General features: G+C 39.1%; 1 protein-coding gene across 1 annotated transcript in view; it reads left to right on the top strand.

Moving 5' to 3' along the window:
• Positions 1–18,712, top strand: part of fmn2a (formin 2a) — a 39,566-nt gene that overhangs the window by 6,290 nt on the left and 14,564 nt on the right. The window contains exons 3-8 of the mRNA XM_068327504.1: positions 861–1,018; positions 5,531–5,680; positions 6,817–7,634; positions 8,130–8,271; positions 12,984–13,071; positions 15,837–15,898. Of these exons, the coding sequence (XP_068183605.1) occupies positions 861–1,018; positions 5,531–5,680; positions 6,817–7,634; positions 8,130–8,271; positions 12,984–13,071; positions 15,837–15,898 (1,418 nt within the window). The remainder of the gene's footprint in view (positions 1–860; positions 1,019–5,530; positions 5,681–6,816; positions 7,635–8,129; positions 8,272–12,983; positions 13,072–15,836; positions 15,899–18,712) is intronic.

Raw genomic sequence — 18,712 nt, forward strand, 5'->3', positions numbered from 1 at the left:
AAATTTCCTGTTGCATACCGAAAATTGATCTGACAACTCTTACTTTGATGTCTAAAATTTGAACCATCCTTGTGCCACATACTACATGAAATCCAATCAATTTGCATTATTATCTATTAGTGTTTGTCAAACTCCAATCAAACATACTTAAACAAGTGACCACAGGACCATGAGTCACAAGTTTTTTCTTAAACACATTTGTTGTTCTGAATCACATGCTTTAAAACCACATCAAGCCTGTGAAGCAGCATTCAACAGCTGTTTTCACTGTATGACATCATTAAAATTTATGAACAAACAGAACTGTACATTCCTTAGGCTCTGTATCCTCAGTTTATGTCAAAAATGTTTTCTAACTGCACATGACTGCTCCTTCTCCTGCTGTTGACAAGAAACAGGTCTCCTCTTCATCAGAGATTCAGACTTGCTCATGAAATGATGGAATTGAAACACAAAGACATTGTGATCATAAGGAAATGATTTGTATTCTCAAACACACTTTCTATTCATGATTTTCAATTTCATGTTTTGCATATAATGACAAGAAAATTAAAATAATTAGAGAGGTATGTTATCAGCTGCTTGTGTCTGGAATATATTTTGTATTTGTTAATTCGAAACACTGCATAATTAACACCATATTTTCTCACGCCCACATGTAAAATAGTGAGAATACAGTTTGCACTTGCAGGTGTTTAATTATCAAATCTGATAGTGAAGCTTATTTATTTTCTATTCTCAGTCAAAATATCACAGGGTGTCTAAAATTACTTATATAGAGTCGACATTTCCATCTCAGGAAGTGGAGAGGCAGCTTTCTATTCTCCCAGCCAGTTTCATTCTCTCTTATCTGGTCTCAGGTGATACTATGTTGGACTGGCTGTCTAAGCATGCACATGACGGGTCTACAGAAGACGAAGCCAAAGAACTGTGTCACAGAATGCTGTTCCTGGGTCTGCTGCACCCCTACAGCGACAGCCTCACAGAGCTCCATGGCCCTGTGTCAGCAGCCTTTCATGTAAGCCCTTTGTCTTTACTGTCACACTTATTAAACAAAAGTCCTGACATGAGCTGACTTGGATGTTCAGCCTATAACTGAAATGTCTTTGTAGTGGTTTTTTTGCCCATGATGCAGTGAGATTAGGTGACTTTATGAGACAACATCGATTTTTGAACAAAATTAAGTTTTTAAAATAAAGCTAATGTCACACATGCGGAGGCAGTTACCATTGCAAGATAGCTCAGGTTTTGACAAAACTACCAAGTTAGGTCTTTTGATTGATTTCTTGGTTGTGATAAGGCAACATAGTGAGATTTTCATTTAGCACTTCATGTTTTGTGGATAGAGTCATGCAGGGCTTTTTTCAATCAGTTTTTCTGTGTTTGTTACTGTATTGCTGTGACTCATCCCACAAACATTTAATTATCTGAAGAGCAGTGGACCCAGTAGACTGTGCCCAAGGGGTTCAAAACCTTTAATCTAGATTATTATCCAGATTTTTTTATCATTGTATTATCCCAGTGGAAACAATGTCGTGGTCTTTCTCCTTTAAAAATGCACACAAAAAAAAGAAAAATGTTTATGATAATCTGGGATAAGATTAGTGTTACAGAATGTTGGTATATAAAATAGTATAGTATGATATGGTATGGTATGGTATGGTATGGTATAGTATAGTATAGTATAGTATAGTATAGTATAGTATAGTATAGTATAGTATAGTATAGTATAGTATAGTATAGTATAGTATAGTATAGTATAGTATAGTATGGTGCTGTATAGTGTAGTACTTTATAGTATAAAACTGAACATTTCTCTTACTTTCTTATCTAGTCCAGAATTGCAGTACCAGACGTAAAAGGAATAGGAAATCAGCATGGGCTGTGCATGACTTGATGCTTACATATTGTGTCAAACAAAAAAGGCTTGAGGTGAGAAGAGCTTCAATCAAAGTGACAGTGCTTCAGCAGGGATTTACTGTGTAGAGGCTTGCTGCACCCGCTACATCAGTAGCAGTAAGTTGCGTTTGAATGGATGGTTTTGACACGATTTGTATCATTTTGTCATGCAAGTATGCAAGCAAATAAAAAGCAACAAGGAGAGCACAAACCTTCTTAATGAGTGAAACATTTGGAGGTTTTTGCGGAGGAGGTTTGTCATGATTTTTAATAGACATGTGCTTTGCATTTTTCTAACACGTGAAAACTGCATCTAATTTCAAAGAACCATGTCAAAATCTTTGGGATCCAGATACTGATACTGATACACTCATATGCACCTTTGGTAAAAATTTCATGCAAATTTCATAGCATTTGTAAAATTATGATAGCCACTAGTTAGGCAAACAGAGGAAGAAGCGAGACCAATCACATAACCTTCATGGTGCATATAATGGCTAAATATGTATTGGTTATGCTACAGCTCTGTATTTTCCTTTATCTCTGCACAATGATGTGCAATAAAACGAGAATGTGTAGTGGACGCTTGTGTATCTTTCACACATAAACACACCCATGTATGTTCAGATCACCCTGATTTTTAAGATCAAGTATTTTGAAGGTTTGTTAAAGCCAATAAGGTAATAACACCCGGTAACGTTAAAATGTGTCCATTTTTGAAACATAATCATTTTTTACTAAACCTAACCCCTAATTATTATGCTGCTCGCCAAAAGATATTCCCTTATCGGTTCAGGACTTTTATTACATTATTGGCCACTTAAACACTAATTTTTTTTTACGTTATCTGATCACGTTATCTAATCACGTTATAGGCTTCTTCAAGAGTAACTTAAGTCATGTTTACCCTTTCATCCTAGCAGTGCTTTGACGAGACATAATCTCACATGCAGCATATCCCCAAGCACCTCAGTCACAGTCAAAGCCTTTTTACATAAAAAAAGACATTGAGTGTTTACAAAACACAAAATCAAGGTTCCTCCTGAATACATGCATGTTCAAATGCCATTGCACAGCTGATTATGCTTGCAGAGTATGCATTCACAACGGTCCATGAACACAACAATTTTCTTTCAGTTCTGCTCATATATGCAGAATGACAGCCTGAGACACCCATACATGTTCAGGCATTTCCTCACATGGCTGGATTAATGGCAGTCCCTCTGTCACACACAAACACACGCACACACACACATACACACACACACACACACACACACATACACACACACACACACACACACACACACACACACACACACACACACACATCTGTGCCTCCGTAGCCCATCTGCTGACCATGTTATGTAACATCTCCACGTGCCTAGGGCTCAGGCTGTTCTACCCGAGCAAAAAAGGCTCACCATGTCAGGCTTGGACAGGATTGGGCTCCTGCTCCTCCACCTCCATTTCTCTATTCTCCTCACTGTCGGTCGGCTTCAATCCAGAGCTTGGCCTGAAGCACTGTGTTACTCAACTTCAGCAGGAACAACCTTCTGTTGTTGCCAGTGAGAGTACAGGTCACATCATCGCTTTCTATCTTACAGCTAATCTCCCTTTCAAAATAAATCAAATTCTTTCTCTGTAACCTTTTTATTTTAATCCATTTAATATCTCACTTGTATGTTCTTTTTCCTTTTACAGTTATATTCCTACTTACTGCATCACCTCTGTCTTTTTTCTCCATCCATCTTTTATTCCCATCATGATCTCTCATCTATTTACCCTCCGCTCTGCTAGCTAAATATGGTGTTGTATCTTAATTTATTATGATACTGGAATACAATGAACAAATGTAAGAGTGGTTCATTTTTATGCCGTCTGAAATGACATAGCCCCTGAACACCATTAATTCCAAACATGGTGTTTTTGTGGTGAACAAGTCTGAACTTGTATAAATCAATTTTTATCCCTTGTTAGACTTTGTACACCATTGCTGAGTGGATTAATACTAATGAGAGCCGTAGGCATCAGTCAAGCATGTTTTGTGAGAATTGTCTGACAGGTTTGACTGAGAGAAAACAGATGTGACATTTGTGCTCACCTGCATGCAAACATGAGGTCTTTGCACAGAGTACAGTTGGGGTTGCTTAACTTAAACAACAACAACAACAACAACAACAACAACAACAAATGCATAAACAAACCAGTCACAATTTAAAATATTCCAAACACTCCATTCAGGCCTTTTTCTTAAACTGATCCTCAGAAACCACATATGGACATTCACTGCCTGTCAACACTGACAACTTGACACTTCCATCTGGATGTATGTGATTACTGGGTTTATCACATTGAGTAGTCTCTCTTACGCTGGCTTTAGTTGGATAAATAAACACTTCTGAGAAGGCAGCACTGTTGTGGCTGCTGATCTTCGATGCAGAATGTTACTGCTCACTACTGTGGGGATTTGTATTGAACAAGTCTGTTTTCGCTGCTGCAGCAACACTCCTTCTTTAGAATAGTCTTGTTAGGGTTAGAGTAAGTCTCTAGTATTTGCAATGTGAATTTGCGAAATGTAAAGCAGTGTGACAAATAGACAGTAAAAAACAGAATACAGACCTCTGCCAAAGGCAACTGAGGTACCCCATGAGATTTCCCTGTAAAGCTCACTGCTGAAGTGAGTTTGTGAGCATAATTCAATCTATTTGTGGTACGTGTTCCTTTTATTAACAACATCTGTAATGGAACTCAACTCCACAGAAACTTGTGCCTTATCCTGGTAGTAGAACCACGCATGAACAATAAATCAAGGTCTGTAATGATCTGGATCACCACCCAAATCTAATATATTATTATGAATGAAGAGCTTTTCTTAGTGTAATGTGGAGTTTGCATGATGAGCCAATGTCTGCTTGAGTTCCTTGTAGGTTCTCTTCCTGAATTCTTCAGGGTTTCCTGCTCGAGTCCCTTCTGGGTTCTCTGCTGGATTTCCTTCTGGGTTCTGTGTTTGAATTACTTCTAGGTTCTCTGCCTTCCTCCCTCAGTCCAAAGGCACAAATATAGGTGAACTGGTGCCTTTGAGACTGTCTGTAGGCGTGAATGTGAGTGTGATTGGCTTTGGCCTTTCAATGTGGCCCTGTGATGAACTGTAACTAGATGTTAGTTAGTTAGTGAGTGAGTGAGTGAGTGAGTGAGTGAGTGAGTGAGTGAGTGAGTGAGTGAGTGAGTGAGTGAGTGAGTGAGTGAGTGAGTGAGAGAGTGAGTGAGTGAGTGAGTGAGTGAGTGAGTGAGTGAGTGAGTGAGTGAGTGAGTGAGTGAGTGAGTGAGTGAGTGAGTTAATTTCTGTTGGAGAGTTGTGTTGGCTTTGAAAGAATAGGCAGGGCACAAAGCCAGAAACTCTTCTTGTCCCACCTGATCCCACACAGTGCTGACTTTTGAATTAATGACATGATTTGATGTTTTGAGACTTTGAGATGCTTCTTCAGTTCCTTAATTATGTCTTTATTTGAATGTTGAACACATACAATCCATCAATGACCTTATTCAAGTCATTGATGGATTGAATAAAGTCGAATTACAAGTTGTTTACAGTGTGAACTTTTCTTCCTTCTGTATTTACCTGGTAAAGGAGCATCAGCTGTACACATGGGCACCTATAGGCCAGCCCCTGTCTTCTCATCTGTGGGAACCTCATGGACAAACTACATGCGGAGAACAGGGCTTGATATCCCCTCCTCTTCGATCCTCAGCAAAGACACCAGGAAATCTACACCTTCAGGTTGGTTACATCCTTTCTTTATCTAGTATTTGTACTTGATGGTAGGTTTGGCCTGTCTCCTGTACTCCTGTGCTTTGATTTATGAACTTTCCTTTCCAACAGAATGCATACTATATAATAGATAAACAAAAAAGTGCATACCTAATATTTTCATTGTTAGTTGTGCTCAAATGAAAACACACAAATGTGAAGTGTCCAGTAGCTCATGTCTCATGCAAACTGGATTACATTAAAGGCTTTTATCTTAACAAAACCTAATGTGTTGAATTACTTGCTCACTGATAAGAGAATATTCACAGTACGCATTCCTGGTATGAGGGTTTCCTATTATCACATGTCTGAATATTACTTGACTCAGTATCTAAAAGACAGCCTTTTCAAAAAACTATTTGAGCATTTTCAGCAGACATGTTTGATAGGTTTACTCAACAGGATCACTCACTGAATGTTCAGTAACAACACCATTGAGAGTCTCCTTGAATTTCTATACAGTTACTTGCAGGTATTATGCTAAATATACGGAATATATCAATATCTTATTACTCATAACTATCAGGAAAAAAATACATCCAATAAACGCAGTTAGTTGTAATTCTTTATTTGTCCACCAGAGAGCAGGCTTGTCATGAAAGACTCACACAATGAAACTTCCTGTCCCTTGAGTTATATTTAGAAAGCTATATTGACTGAACGTTCTTCTAAGATTCAACAGTGTGACCACATCTGAGAAATGTGTGCCAGCAGACACAGACCCTCCCCAGTGTGAGGCCCAATGAGACTCACTGTCTCTGGAGTCAAATCTCTCGCTTTCCTCTGAGCCCCAGTCTAACCAGTCTGGAGCCAGGGGGCCGATGAATTCTAGACAATATGGCTGCTTTTGATCCTACTGATAGCTCTGTCAAAAAGTCTCTTAGTTGTGGGAGTTTTATTGTTCATAAAAATAGTTTATTGAGTGATAATGTCTTAAGAATTTAAGAGAAATTTTGACGTTCGAAAGATATTCTTGAAAAGATTTGTACACACATGTTTTCATGTAAAAACAGCCCAAATACCAAATTTGTGGGTTACAGAGTTTCCATGTATGATTCTTAATGCAGTCACGTTAAGTTAAGATGTTTGTTTCTATTTGCTGACAGACAAAATCCAACAGACGGAGGTCGGGTCAGTCGTCCCCAGAGGATGAAAGCTGTCTCACGCCTGAGCTGGAGAGGACCATTGATGATTTGCGGATTAAGATCGCTCTGTTGCAGGGGGAGAGAACTTCCAACAACATAGGGAATGGTGGATGGGATAATATTGGAGCCCTAGATGCTACTCAATCCAAGGTTTCACAGATGAGAGAAAGAATTGGAAAGATGAGCCAGGAGGTGTCTGTCCAGACCTCGCCTGTGGAGGAGGGCTTTAAGTTTGATGTACCTTTGAATGGATTGGGTGGTGCTTCATCCACTGTTTCATCCACCATCACCAAATCTACAGAAAGCTTTGTTTGCACATGCCAGCAGAGGAAGCAGAGCAGCAGTCATCCACCTCCTCCACCACCCCCACCCCCACCACCTTTACCAGGGGCTCTGCCACCACCACCACCACCACCACCACCACCACCTCCCCCTCCATTAACTAGTTTTGGACCCTGCCCTCCTCCACCTCTACCTCCTCCACCACCTCCTCCTATACTAGGAGGTTTTGGACCACCACCACCTCCTCCTCCACCACCTGGATTTGTAGCTCCACCACCACCTCCGCCACTGCCAGGCATGGGCCCTCCTCCACCTCCCCCTCCTTTTGGAATGGGACCCCCTCCACCTCCTCCACCCCCAGGCTTTGGACCTCCACCACCACCTGGCCCCATGCCCTCCCTGATGGTCCAGGAAGCTGCTCCTGCCAAGGCTATGATAGAACCCCCCAAGCCAATGAAACCCCTCTACTGGACACGCATACAGCTGAATGCTAAAAAGTAAGGGTAGTGTGCATGAAGTGGAGATAGTTAAGGGTCATTTGCACAAAGGTTCTCTCTGAACAGTAGAGAATTCAGAGGAAGCATGTCCACTTAAGATAAAGATCGACCACCATGTACTATAACAAAAATGGCAAAAGGGATGTTAACCTTGCAGAAAATGAATGTTGAGCAGTCCAGACATTGTGGTCTTAAGTGGGTTGACTTGAAACAGGTTTTCTTTTCTTGACTTGACTACATGTTTGGGATACAAGTAATAAAATTAAATTCTACATGTAATTTCTTGGCAGATTTGACATGAAAACTTTTTACTATACAGAAGAAGACAAATTATTCCTCATGAATCAACTTAGGCACAATGTTGGTATGTTAATGTATTGAAAAGAGTTCCATAAAAGAGGATGTTTGGATTCTTTTCTGAACAACACATGGAAGATTCATACTCACCTGGTTGTATTGCAATATTAATAATTCATCTTTTTCCCATTTCTTTAGAGCCAGTCACTTACTGGTCTGGGAGAATATTGTGGAACCAACCGTAGACTTTGAAGAATTTGTGGAGCTATTCTCCAAAAGCGCCGTTAAAGTGAAGAAAAAGCCAATATCAGACACAATCAGCAAATCTAAGGCCAAAAAGGTACAATGGGCATTCTGGTTTGCCCTTATCTGTTTGTCTCTAAAATACATACAGTATGCATACAGTGTTCTGTATCTAAGCATATCTGTGTGTATTTTGTCATTAAATATAGTACTTACAATCCTTAAGGCTTTTCCCATCATCACTTTCACTCCTCCAACATCTTAACCTCTTCATCCAGACAGTTATTATGTGGTGTGAGCGCTGGCTCCCACCCGAGTCCCCCGTGACCATCAGCTGGCTCTCAGCCAGTGTCTCGCGTGCGGTAAAGAAACTTCATAACGGTGATGACCAGTGAGAGAGAGGAGGGAAAGGAAGGAAAAGCCAGAGAGCTGGTTTTTGCGATGTGGTTTCTTTTTCTTATAGTCAGACTGTTTGCCTCCCAGATGCCCTTTATGCCACTCCATCAGTCTGGAAGTCAGTCATTTGAGCCATAGTTAAAACTCACTTAAGTCAATAGTTTTTATTCTAGTGTCGTATTTGAGTAGAAACAAAAAAATACAGTAGCTGAGCCATAATGAAAATCTAAACAAATAGAGATAAAGTAGATTGATTACAGTAGATATTACTATTATTATTATTTTATTTTTATTTATTTATTTATTTACAGTAGTACTAGTAGTAGTAGTAGTAGTAGTAGTAGTAGTAGGAGAAGTAGGAGTAGTGGGAGCTGTAGTAGGAGTAGAAGGAGTAGTATTTTATTGTAAGATTTTCTTCTTTAAGGGGTAGTATTTCTTTGTATTTAATAGTGTCCTTTAGAACTTGGCAAACTCACACATTCACATTCATGAACACACACACGCACGCACACATTTTTCTTTATTTGCATTAACATAAATAAACGTGGTGAGCTTGGCTTTCCAAAAAATAAAAATAAGAATAAAAAACATTTAAAACAGCAATCAAAAATTTTTGAGAACTCCTTTTCAAAAACACCTCAGCAACACCTCTCATGGCACATGTTCTCACACAACGAGCTGTCAGATGTTTTCCACACCTGATACACAGGATATTTGTGTTTTCAGAGAGCAGCACAGCCCCTGCACATCAGCTGTAGATGGTGGAAATAACAGTTAGGGGAGACTTGGAACAAGCATAACAGGTGTATTATTTTCTTTTCAATCTGGTCTTTCTTTGACGTGTTTCTTGGTAAATGCAACTACATCTCATCATTTAGAAGTTCGTGTTGACTTGTATTTTTAATTTTGTTTCCTGCATCTGAATCTTAATTAAATTTTCAACAGTAATGACCGAGGGGCTGGTGGTAGAATACATCCATGGGCCTCCTTGTGCCTTCAGAGTTCTAGCATAAAAATCAAAAGACATTGTATAAAAAAAGACTTGTAAAATATGGATTCAAGAACACAGATTGAAGCAGGAGAATCAGTTTACCAAGAGTAACCGAGTCTGTTGCACTCACTTTAAATTCCTAGTTGTTTTTGAAATGTCAACGGGGTTTCCAGCAGTGTTACGTGAGTCCAAAGCTGCCCCCAGGGGGTAGTCTCGTCATCCTCGTTGCCTGTAAAGCATGTAATCAGAATACAGTTTCATCCATTGCGTTTCCCCAGTCTTGTCAGATCTGGATTTTGTTATTTGTATGTTAGTGTCTCTAGAGATTTCTGGGAGCTGTAACCATACCAACCACAGTAAGAATAAAAATGTACTTTTTGAAATAGTTGCTATCTGGGATCAGTCTCCAAATAAATATAAAACAGGAGTCAAGGGGGTTGAGGCGTCAAACCAGGAACTCAGCACCTCTGTGACACCTTTGTCAGCTTCATTCTGTGAAGTTTTGTTAAAGTGTGGTAATATCCATTTACTATATTTTATTGCATACCTCTGCTTGCTTCATTTACATGTTTCCCACGTTTCCAAAACATTCCACCTTCTCTGTTGCCCTTCCCAGATCTCTGGTGTAACAATGTAACATTAGATATTGCGCAACTGAAAGAAAAAGTTTGTTCATTTATGGAATCGGGAGGTTGGGTAGCATTTCTGGGAAATATTAATCTAGTTAAAAATATAAATCTAATAGGAATTCCATTTTAATTCATTTAATACAATTTATATTTTTTATATCTATATATGAAGTCTCCGATAGATAGATAGACAGACAGACAGACAGACAGACAGACAGACAGACAGACAGACAGACAGACAGACAGACAGACAGACAGACAGACAGACAGACAGACAGACAGACAGACAGACAGACAGACAGAAGGACAGACAGACAGACAGACAGACAGACAGACAGACAGACAGACAGATAGACAGACAGACAGACAGACAGATAATCTATTCACTACCAGTTTCCAATGTTTGACTAATTTAGTCATTTGGAACTATAAACCATGCAGCTTGCTTATGTTAATACTGGCTGTATTTCCTTCTTCATAAATTCCATTTAATTACAGTATATCACAAACTTTTGAAAACAGCAGATGTTGTCATGATTGGCAGTATCCTAACTCTGTAATTAAATTGACGATCTGCTCATCGTTTTGATGACGTAAAAGTAAAATCTCCCTTTTTCCTATGGTTTTCCAAGCTACTCCAATCTTTTATCACTGGGTTGTCTCCAATGTGATCGAGGTACTGAAGGCATTGAAGTCATCCATTCATTTACTTATAGACGAGATGATCATAATCATCTCGTCTGCTTATCCACTGTGTGGTCACTGGTCTCCTGGAGTCTATCCCATTGGGCTAAGACAAAAATTGGGGTACAGCCTCGGACAAAACACCAGCTTATTGCTGAACAACATTGAAGTCTGTACTTGAAAAACCAAAAAAGTAAAACTTTCAATATGCAAAACTCAAAATGGAATACATCCTATGACATTTCTGGCTCACAAGGACCAGCAAGGCCTCAGATTTCAAAGTGATAAACCCCATTGTCTGCAGTCGCACCTGTAGCTACTCCCCTCCCCCTGTATTTTGGAGTCCAACTATTTTGCTAATGAGAGCGGACAAGTATCTTCTCCTGGAGCTATTTTGAGCAGCTGCGACATCAGTTCACAGTCAGTTTAAAGGCCTCTGCTGACATAAGTAATAGTTGTGACAAAAACATACCACTGACACTGTGTCACATGTTTATCCCCAACAGAGAAACACTGAACATATTGTAAGTAAGCTTTTCCAGGTTTCGCGTATTAATGATATTATGGTATGACCAGTTTTAAAGACCGCAATGGTTTGCATTGCATTTTCTTTAAATTAAAGTCATTTAGAACAGTTTAAAACAAAATAGTAGACCTTAAATCACAATGTAATATAATATGTGGAATATGTATAAACTCATGACCATTGCCCAATTCAGCTTATTGTCACTTCAAGAAAAGAAGACAAGTGTTGGTCCAAAGCTCTGTTCATTAGTTTTTAGCAGAACTTGGTGCCATCACTGGAAGATCAAAAAGAGATTTAATTATTTAAGAAATCCTCTTTTTTGCAGCTCTGCTCTTGAGGTTCTTTAGTGAGAATAAGCTGTTTCTCTATGGATTAAACCCCATTTTGTTTTATTTAGTGGTAAAATTAATTATCATGATTAATGGGAGACATGTATCCTAAGCTCATTGATCAAGAAGCATTTGTGATGAAAATATAATCGCTGATGAAATCTGGTAATCAACCTTTGTTAAATTAGGTCCATTAGTAAGATTCGTGGTAAATTAGTTAGTAAACTAATGAGTCAGTGTCAGCTGTTAAATATGATTAATAACTTCTTCTTTTTTTCAATGCCATGAAGCCTTCTATTACAGTGGAAAGCTCCCTACATCATATCTGCAGAGGCCTTTGCCCTGGAGTTGTGGTTCAGCTGAGACAGTTGAAAACTGGTGATATGACTTCCTGTGTGTTTTAAAGGTCTGTGGTCTGTGTGATCTGGTTTAGATGGAAGTGTTCTGTCTGGATCACAGCAGGATATGAATTTCCTGTTATGTCCCTTCAACACATTGCTACCCGATGCATAATTCAGCTCATATAGGCAAACGGTGGCTCCTGATGGTTGAATGCAGTTGTTCATCCATAATAACAATTGTCTCTGATGAGGCGTCACTTTCTTGTCCGAGTAGCTTTGTTAAAGTGACATCATCCAGCAGATTGTTTTCTGTTTTTAGTTACTCTCTGATTGCTCTCCACTCTTCGCTCATCGATGTAACTAAATACTTTTTCTCATTTCACCGTCCTGTTCAACCCTCTGCCACCAGAGCATTTATTGCCATCTCAAACCTTCATGTCAACATTTACAGCTGCCTGGAAGCTGATATTTTACCTTTGTAGTAACAGTTTTCTCCTTTATGTTTCATGTCTGCGGCTTCAGTGTCTCACCGCATCACTACTTAGTGCATAATTCTGCTTATGCAGGCAATTTGTGGTTCCTAATGGTTGGTTGTAGTTTTTCAACACTGGCTCAATATTCAAATCCTGGGGTTGACAAAGGCAAACTATTGTTAAGGTAACATTTGCTTTTGAAGTATTTAAAAAATGTGTTTTAGTAATATTGCTATGTAGTGCAATAACATAAAATGTTTTAAATAGTCACTGGTATCTACTCAGTTTCTCTGGTACCGGACAGTAATTGATGTGTTTACACACTTGACAACACAGCTACAAAACAAAGGACAAGCAGCCATCCAATGTTATGCATTTCAGAACATTTAAATTAATAGTGTCAAGTGACATTTACATCTATTTGTCTAATCGATTCTTAGGTTGTGAAGCTCTTGAACAACAAGCGTTCGCAGGCTGTTGGTATCCTGATGTCCAGCATTCACCTTGACATGAAGGACATACATAATGGTAAGTGTGCTTGTTCAGTAACCATCCCATCCTGTTTATCCTACAATATGCATTTTTCTTTTCATTTTTCCCAACATTTGTAATACTGACAGTTTATGACTGTTCTGACATTTATCTTTTTTTTATGTTGCAAAAAGACATTCCTAAGTTTAATTCTTTATTGGTGCATAACTCGATAATACTACATTGAAATTTCGTTCATTTATCTGGGTGGTACTATCAGTATCTAATTGCACAAATTCAAATACTTGCTCTTTTTAATCGGTCACACAAATAAAGATTAGCATCAAATAACTTGCATCCAAAATCTCACAAACTGAAAATGAACACTAAAATCTCACTCCACTTCCTTTCAAAAGATTTTCCCCCCTCCATATTAAAAGGCTATCAAACTCAAATATATTTACATGTTTTTTGGAGTCCTGTTTGACAAGTTCATAGATTACATGTGAGATGTGAGTAGCTGAGGTCATTACCAAGGCCTCAACCTCACTGTGGTTTTTATAATCATGCATCATCTTAATGTTCAGAGGCAGCTGATATGGTTTTCCTTTTGTTCCCACTTCCCTTCTCATTCTGTATAATCTCTCCTCATCTAACATCTTTCTTCTTGTCTTTTTCTGATGAGGTGTCTCCTTCTTATCTGAGCAGTTTTTTTTTTAAATGAAATCATTCAGGAGATTTAAAGGAACACACTGTTTTCCTGTTTTAGTTTCTCTCTGATTGCCTTCCAGCCTTTGCTCATCTGTGTGTCTAAACACTTTCCCTCATCTCCCCTCCTTCATCTTTATTACAGTGTCAAACCTTTATCTCAACATGCACAGCAGCTGGGAAGGTGAAATTAAAACAAATGTGTGCCTTTGCTGGTAGATGTTTTCACCCCTACGTTCTGTGTCCAGGTCCGAGTGGGAGGGCCTCTTTAATCAGCAGACATTCATCTCTTGTGTTAGGACGGTTTTTCCATAGTAAATAATTACCGGTACCATAGTACTGATTGGAAACCTCAGCTTATTGTGGAGAGTGAGATCAGACATAACAAAAGTTATAATTCACCAGAAGTGTGTGACGCTTGTTCTTCACACACACAAATAACATAAGATTATATTTAATTTACTTAGTCACACAATTCAATCGAATGATGAATCACATTACCCTCATGACATCAGAGGTTTGAGATGATTTGAAAATCGAAAGACGAACTGTTTGTTGAAAACAGACTCATTTATCAAACTTTTTAATTGTTCCTTTCGGTGTAGTGACTCATTTTTCTCATGAAGAAGACAGTGACTATCAAAGCTGTCTTTACTCAAATATCCTTTACTTGAAGAAAAACAACTTCTTATTTGCTGATTTAGATGGCATCTGTTGTGTGATGGCCCCACTGCTCAGAAGTCAATTCATTTCTCTTTTCCTCGCAGCTGTTGTTGTTTGTTATCAGCCTTGGCCAACGCTCTGCATGTTTCATAGGACACTTCCGTGCGGTGTCTGCTTCCTCTGAGGCTTTGGAGTGCCGGTTGCGGTATAATACAGTGGTTGTCTGCACCACACTGGGGTTGAATGTGGCGGTCGGGCACAACCAAGCATATGGGGTTGGTTTTGTGTCGTAGCAATGATATGGTTTTCTCTCATATCTTTTTAGCCCGTCTCCAATTAAAGCAGCCAGCCAGACTCTGGTTCAGATAGTAATGAAAACCAAATGGTTACAAGAGAAGAGTGTAAGAAACAGAATAGGGGAAAGTCAAAGAGGAGGAAGTTATGCCTGTGGTGACATTGGAAGAGGAGAGAGTGTAAAGAGGTTAGAGAGTGACTGCAAACAACGTGAAAAGCAGGAGTAGATTTGTCCTGCAGCACAAGACTGAAGAGTTTTTAATGGTACTGGATTACATAATGACAGATAAAGCTATATCAACACTGAAAATATGAGACAGAACTGTCTAGAGCAGCACAACAGTTTCTTCAGGGGTTTCCCCTTCAATTTAAATACATTTTTCTGATATTTTTTTAACTAAGCCACAATTTTGTTTGAGAAAGGTTTTTGAGTCTTGTCCTATTAATGTGTAAGTACAGAAAAAGATGCAATGCAAATTTGTAAGCGAAGTTCTGCATCTCTTCTGACAATAACTCATCCTCAGCACCTCAACAGCAAGATCAGCAAATCAAAACAGCATGAGTAATTTGGACACCCGCAGCACAGGGAAATACATATATAGGTGTTGAGTGCTTCACTGGGTGATTGTGCATACAGCAACACCTTAGCCTCAACACCAGACCCCCGGGCTCTGTTTGTCTTTAAACATTTACTTTTAAAGGATTAATGCTCATGGGCGCCAGGTCCCTCGCACCTAGACAAAAAGGCGACACAAGGAATTCAAACAAAGGAGTTCAAACACAGATCTTTGTACCTTTAACGGATTTTTAAGACCTACATATTTATGTTTTAGTTTGTGGCCCCTTCTGTGTTATCATAGTTGATATTTATTCAACACACAGCTCATGCCACCGTGATACTGTGCAAGGGGAATTTTGCCTCTGTATCATCCCATGTTCAGATACGACAAATTTAGCATTATGCCAAAAGTTTGTGGTTCATGTTTCAGCCAAATAAAAAATGTTAAAGCAGTAGATCTCACAAAAGAAGAGGTCTTTTGGTGAGAGTCTACATTCTGACTTGTTACTGTTTCTTATTCATAACACTGGAATCTCATGATATATTTTTTGCATCAGCGTTTACATTAACCATGTCATCATCTTTTTTCCATCCACAGCCGTCCTTAATATAGACAACACTGTTGTTGATCTGGAGACTCTGCAAGCCCTTTATGAAAATGTAAGTATGACATATGCAGAGTGATACTTGGAGTTAAGCTGTGTTTAGGGGTAAAAAAAAAAAAATGTTTTCTTGACTTTGCAATGTTTGACTTTGGAAAGAAGATTATTGAGGCTCATGTGGACAGCGGTTATAGTAAAGTCGAAAGACCAGTGCAAGAAAATTCCCAAGCTGAAAAATATTTCTGGACTTTCTTGCCAGTGCAGACTCATATAAATACACAACGTTGAGCAACAAACCCAGTGTGATTATACAAAGTAACTACACTCACAGCACAGGCTGATCTTGACTGCAGTGTTTGGTCTGGGAAAACCTTTTTTGTTTTCTTCCCTCTGTGGTTTGCAATAAAATTATTACATTGGATCACTTTGCTTGAGACAAATAAAATGATTTATGACTGTACTTGTCTTAGTGCCATCGAAGTAACACATAATCATTTCATTACAGATTGAGAATCAAATAATACTGGATGTTAAAAAAAATAGTAAAAAAAAGTTGTTGTTGGTGATATTTTGGCACGTCTGAAACCACAAAAAACCAAACAGTATTTATTATAAGATATCTTATTGAGGGTTACCAATAGCTGAACCTTTATATGAAGTATTTTGGAGGGGGTAAGATTTTTTTCAATTTAATTTCTCAATCTATTGCATCATGCAACATGGTTTTTTTGCATTGCCCAGAAATGTCACTGAACAGATTTCCCAGAGTGAAGTTAATATTTTGTGTTGGAAGTATGAACTAAAGGAAATCTGCATTAGATACCAAAACAAACAGGCGTGCCACAAAGCAATCCGGTATGTGTGCTGTTTGGCGACAGAGTCAGTCTTGTATAGGTTTGTCTGCTGGCCTAAATGGGAACTGACGCTTTTACATAGTAAATATTTTTTCTTTGCACTGCATCTGATTGGCTTTTTTTTTTTAAATTTTTTATTGCTCTTTGCAAAGCAAGCAATAGCTGAGAAACTCTAGCATTAGCGTCACAGAGCCAAAACTGGAAACTCAGGCGTGGTTTATCTACACTTGCCAAAAGTGAAATAACCGCATTGTTTCATATCATATTAGCATTAAAGAATAAGGGGAGCTGTTGTTGCTACTTTCCATTTAGGCTATGACAGGTCCATTATATATGGTATATATATTCATCAACCGTCACTGATAGGAAAGGTCCGGGTCCTGTTTGAAGTCAGTTCAATAAATAATGGATCATGAAACCGGGCATGTTTCCTACATTTCAACTGTAGTACAGTTTTAAGATGCTGTGAAATTCCTGTGAATTGCTTTTTGGCAGAACTACACAGGAGATGTCTGGACCCTTGACTGCCAGAGGCATATTAATAATGTTGATCATGGGAATGAGACTGAGGCTCGAGAAAAAGCTGTAGTTTTGAATCAATTTGTCATAACTGAGGATCAAAAGTCTTCCAACCTCTCCTCTCACCCTTAGACTTCAAGCCGTCTCCTCTCTCTCCTTCTTCCTCTTATGGCCTAGGGCTCTGTTATTGAGTCGAGGAGTCAAATTGTTTCTCTTTTGTATTGCGAGACTCCATCCTGTCTGTGGGTCTCCAGCCCCCTAAACCACAGTTGGCAGCAAAGTCGGCCTGTCTTGAGGAATGCGAGGGGCTTCTAATGGTTACACCCTCGCGCGCTGCGCTAAGAGCGAAGTCGCCTTGCTTTCCCTTGCTCTCTTTTTCCCTTGCACACAAACATGCTCGCAAACAAATATTTGGACCCACTAAAAGTTGAACGTACTGTTCTGCATGTATGCAGACAGAAGCACACACACTCACAAGCAAGGACAGAGTCGCTCAGTCTATGAGCTGCAGATTATAGCCACTCCTGTTCTTTGAACAATAAGCCGCTGCCATTAAAGGGGTCACAGTGATAGTAGGACGCTGCTCCCTCCCTCGTAATATCAGCCATAATCTGGGCCCAGACTGGTTGTCTGAAGTTCAGAATCCTTTCAGCTGACAGTAGCTAAAGGTCACAGAGGTCAGATAGTCACAGTTCCTCCTGCAAAGTTTTATAACACAAATCACCTCATACCTCTATTTAAAACGTTAAGCCTATGATTTCTAAATATACTCTGACTTGTTGACCACCCAATGCAGTTTTTCATTTTGGACACCATTCTTTGGCAGATCTCATGTACATATAATCTCATAAATGTTGTTCCATTGAAAAATGAGTGACATAAATAGTGATTAAACCCTGCCTGGCTCTGTATAGCTCTGCACCAGAAAACCTGGCTAATGAATACCAGTTGGCTACTACTAAATTCTGGCATCACAAAAATCATCCTGCTTTCCTTTAAATTTGATATTCAGCATGGGACTTTATTCCTAATGCTAACAACCACTGAAACATGCCCTAGCAATTCAAAGATCACACGCTAATGCCTACTTGTCCCCAATTACACCAAACACTGCTGGGCTTTGCTGCTACCCTTTGAAAAGAATCTGCTTTGTATTAAATATATTTACACTTGAAAACATCTCGAGAGAAGGCAAAGGAGCGCCTGCCCTCATCGCAAGAAGGCAGCAGTGTGTAGAATACTAATCGGGCTCTCGGTGCGTTTGATGCTGGTGTTTGATGTTTTCCAAAGATCCATGCTGAGGTCAAACTCTGGAGAGACAGATGGAGAAAGCCAGAGCAGCAGACCAGACTGCTGCCATTCTTTGTGAGTCTCCAGGTGGACTGAGAAAGGGTTTACATTTGCTTCTTGGGGATAGTTTTATTGTTTTACCACATTAACAACTATTTCCTCGTATGAAAATAAGCAGTGTTTCTGCTGTGGGTCTTTTTTGTTGTTGT

The sequence above is a fragment of the Antennarius striatus genome, chromosome 11, assembly GCF_040054535.1.
Source record: "Antennarius striatus isolate MH-2024 chromosome 11, ASM4005453v1, whole genome shotgun sequence".
Classification (NCBI taxonomy): Eukaryota; Metazoa; Chordata; class Actinopteri; order Lophiiformes; family Antennariidae; genus Antennarius; species Antennarius striatus.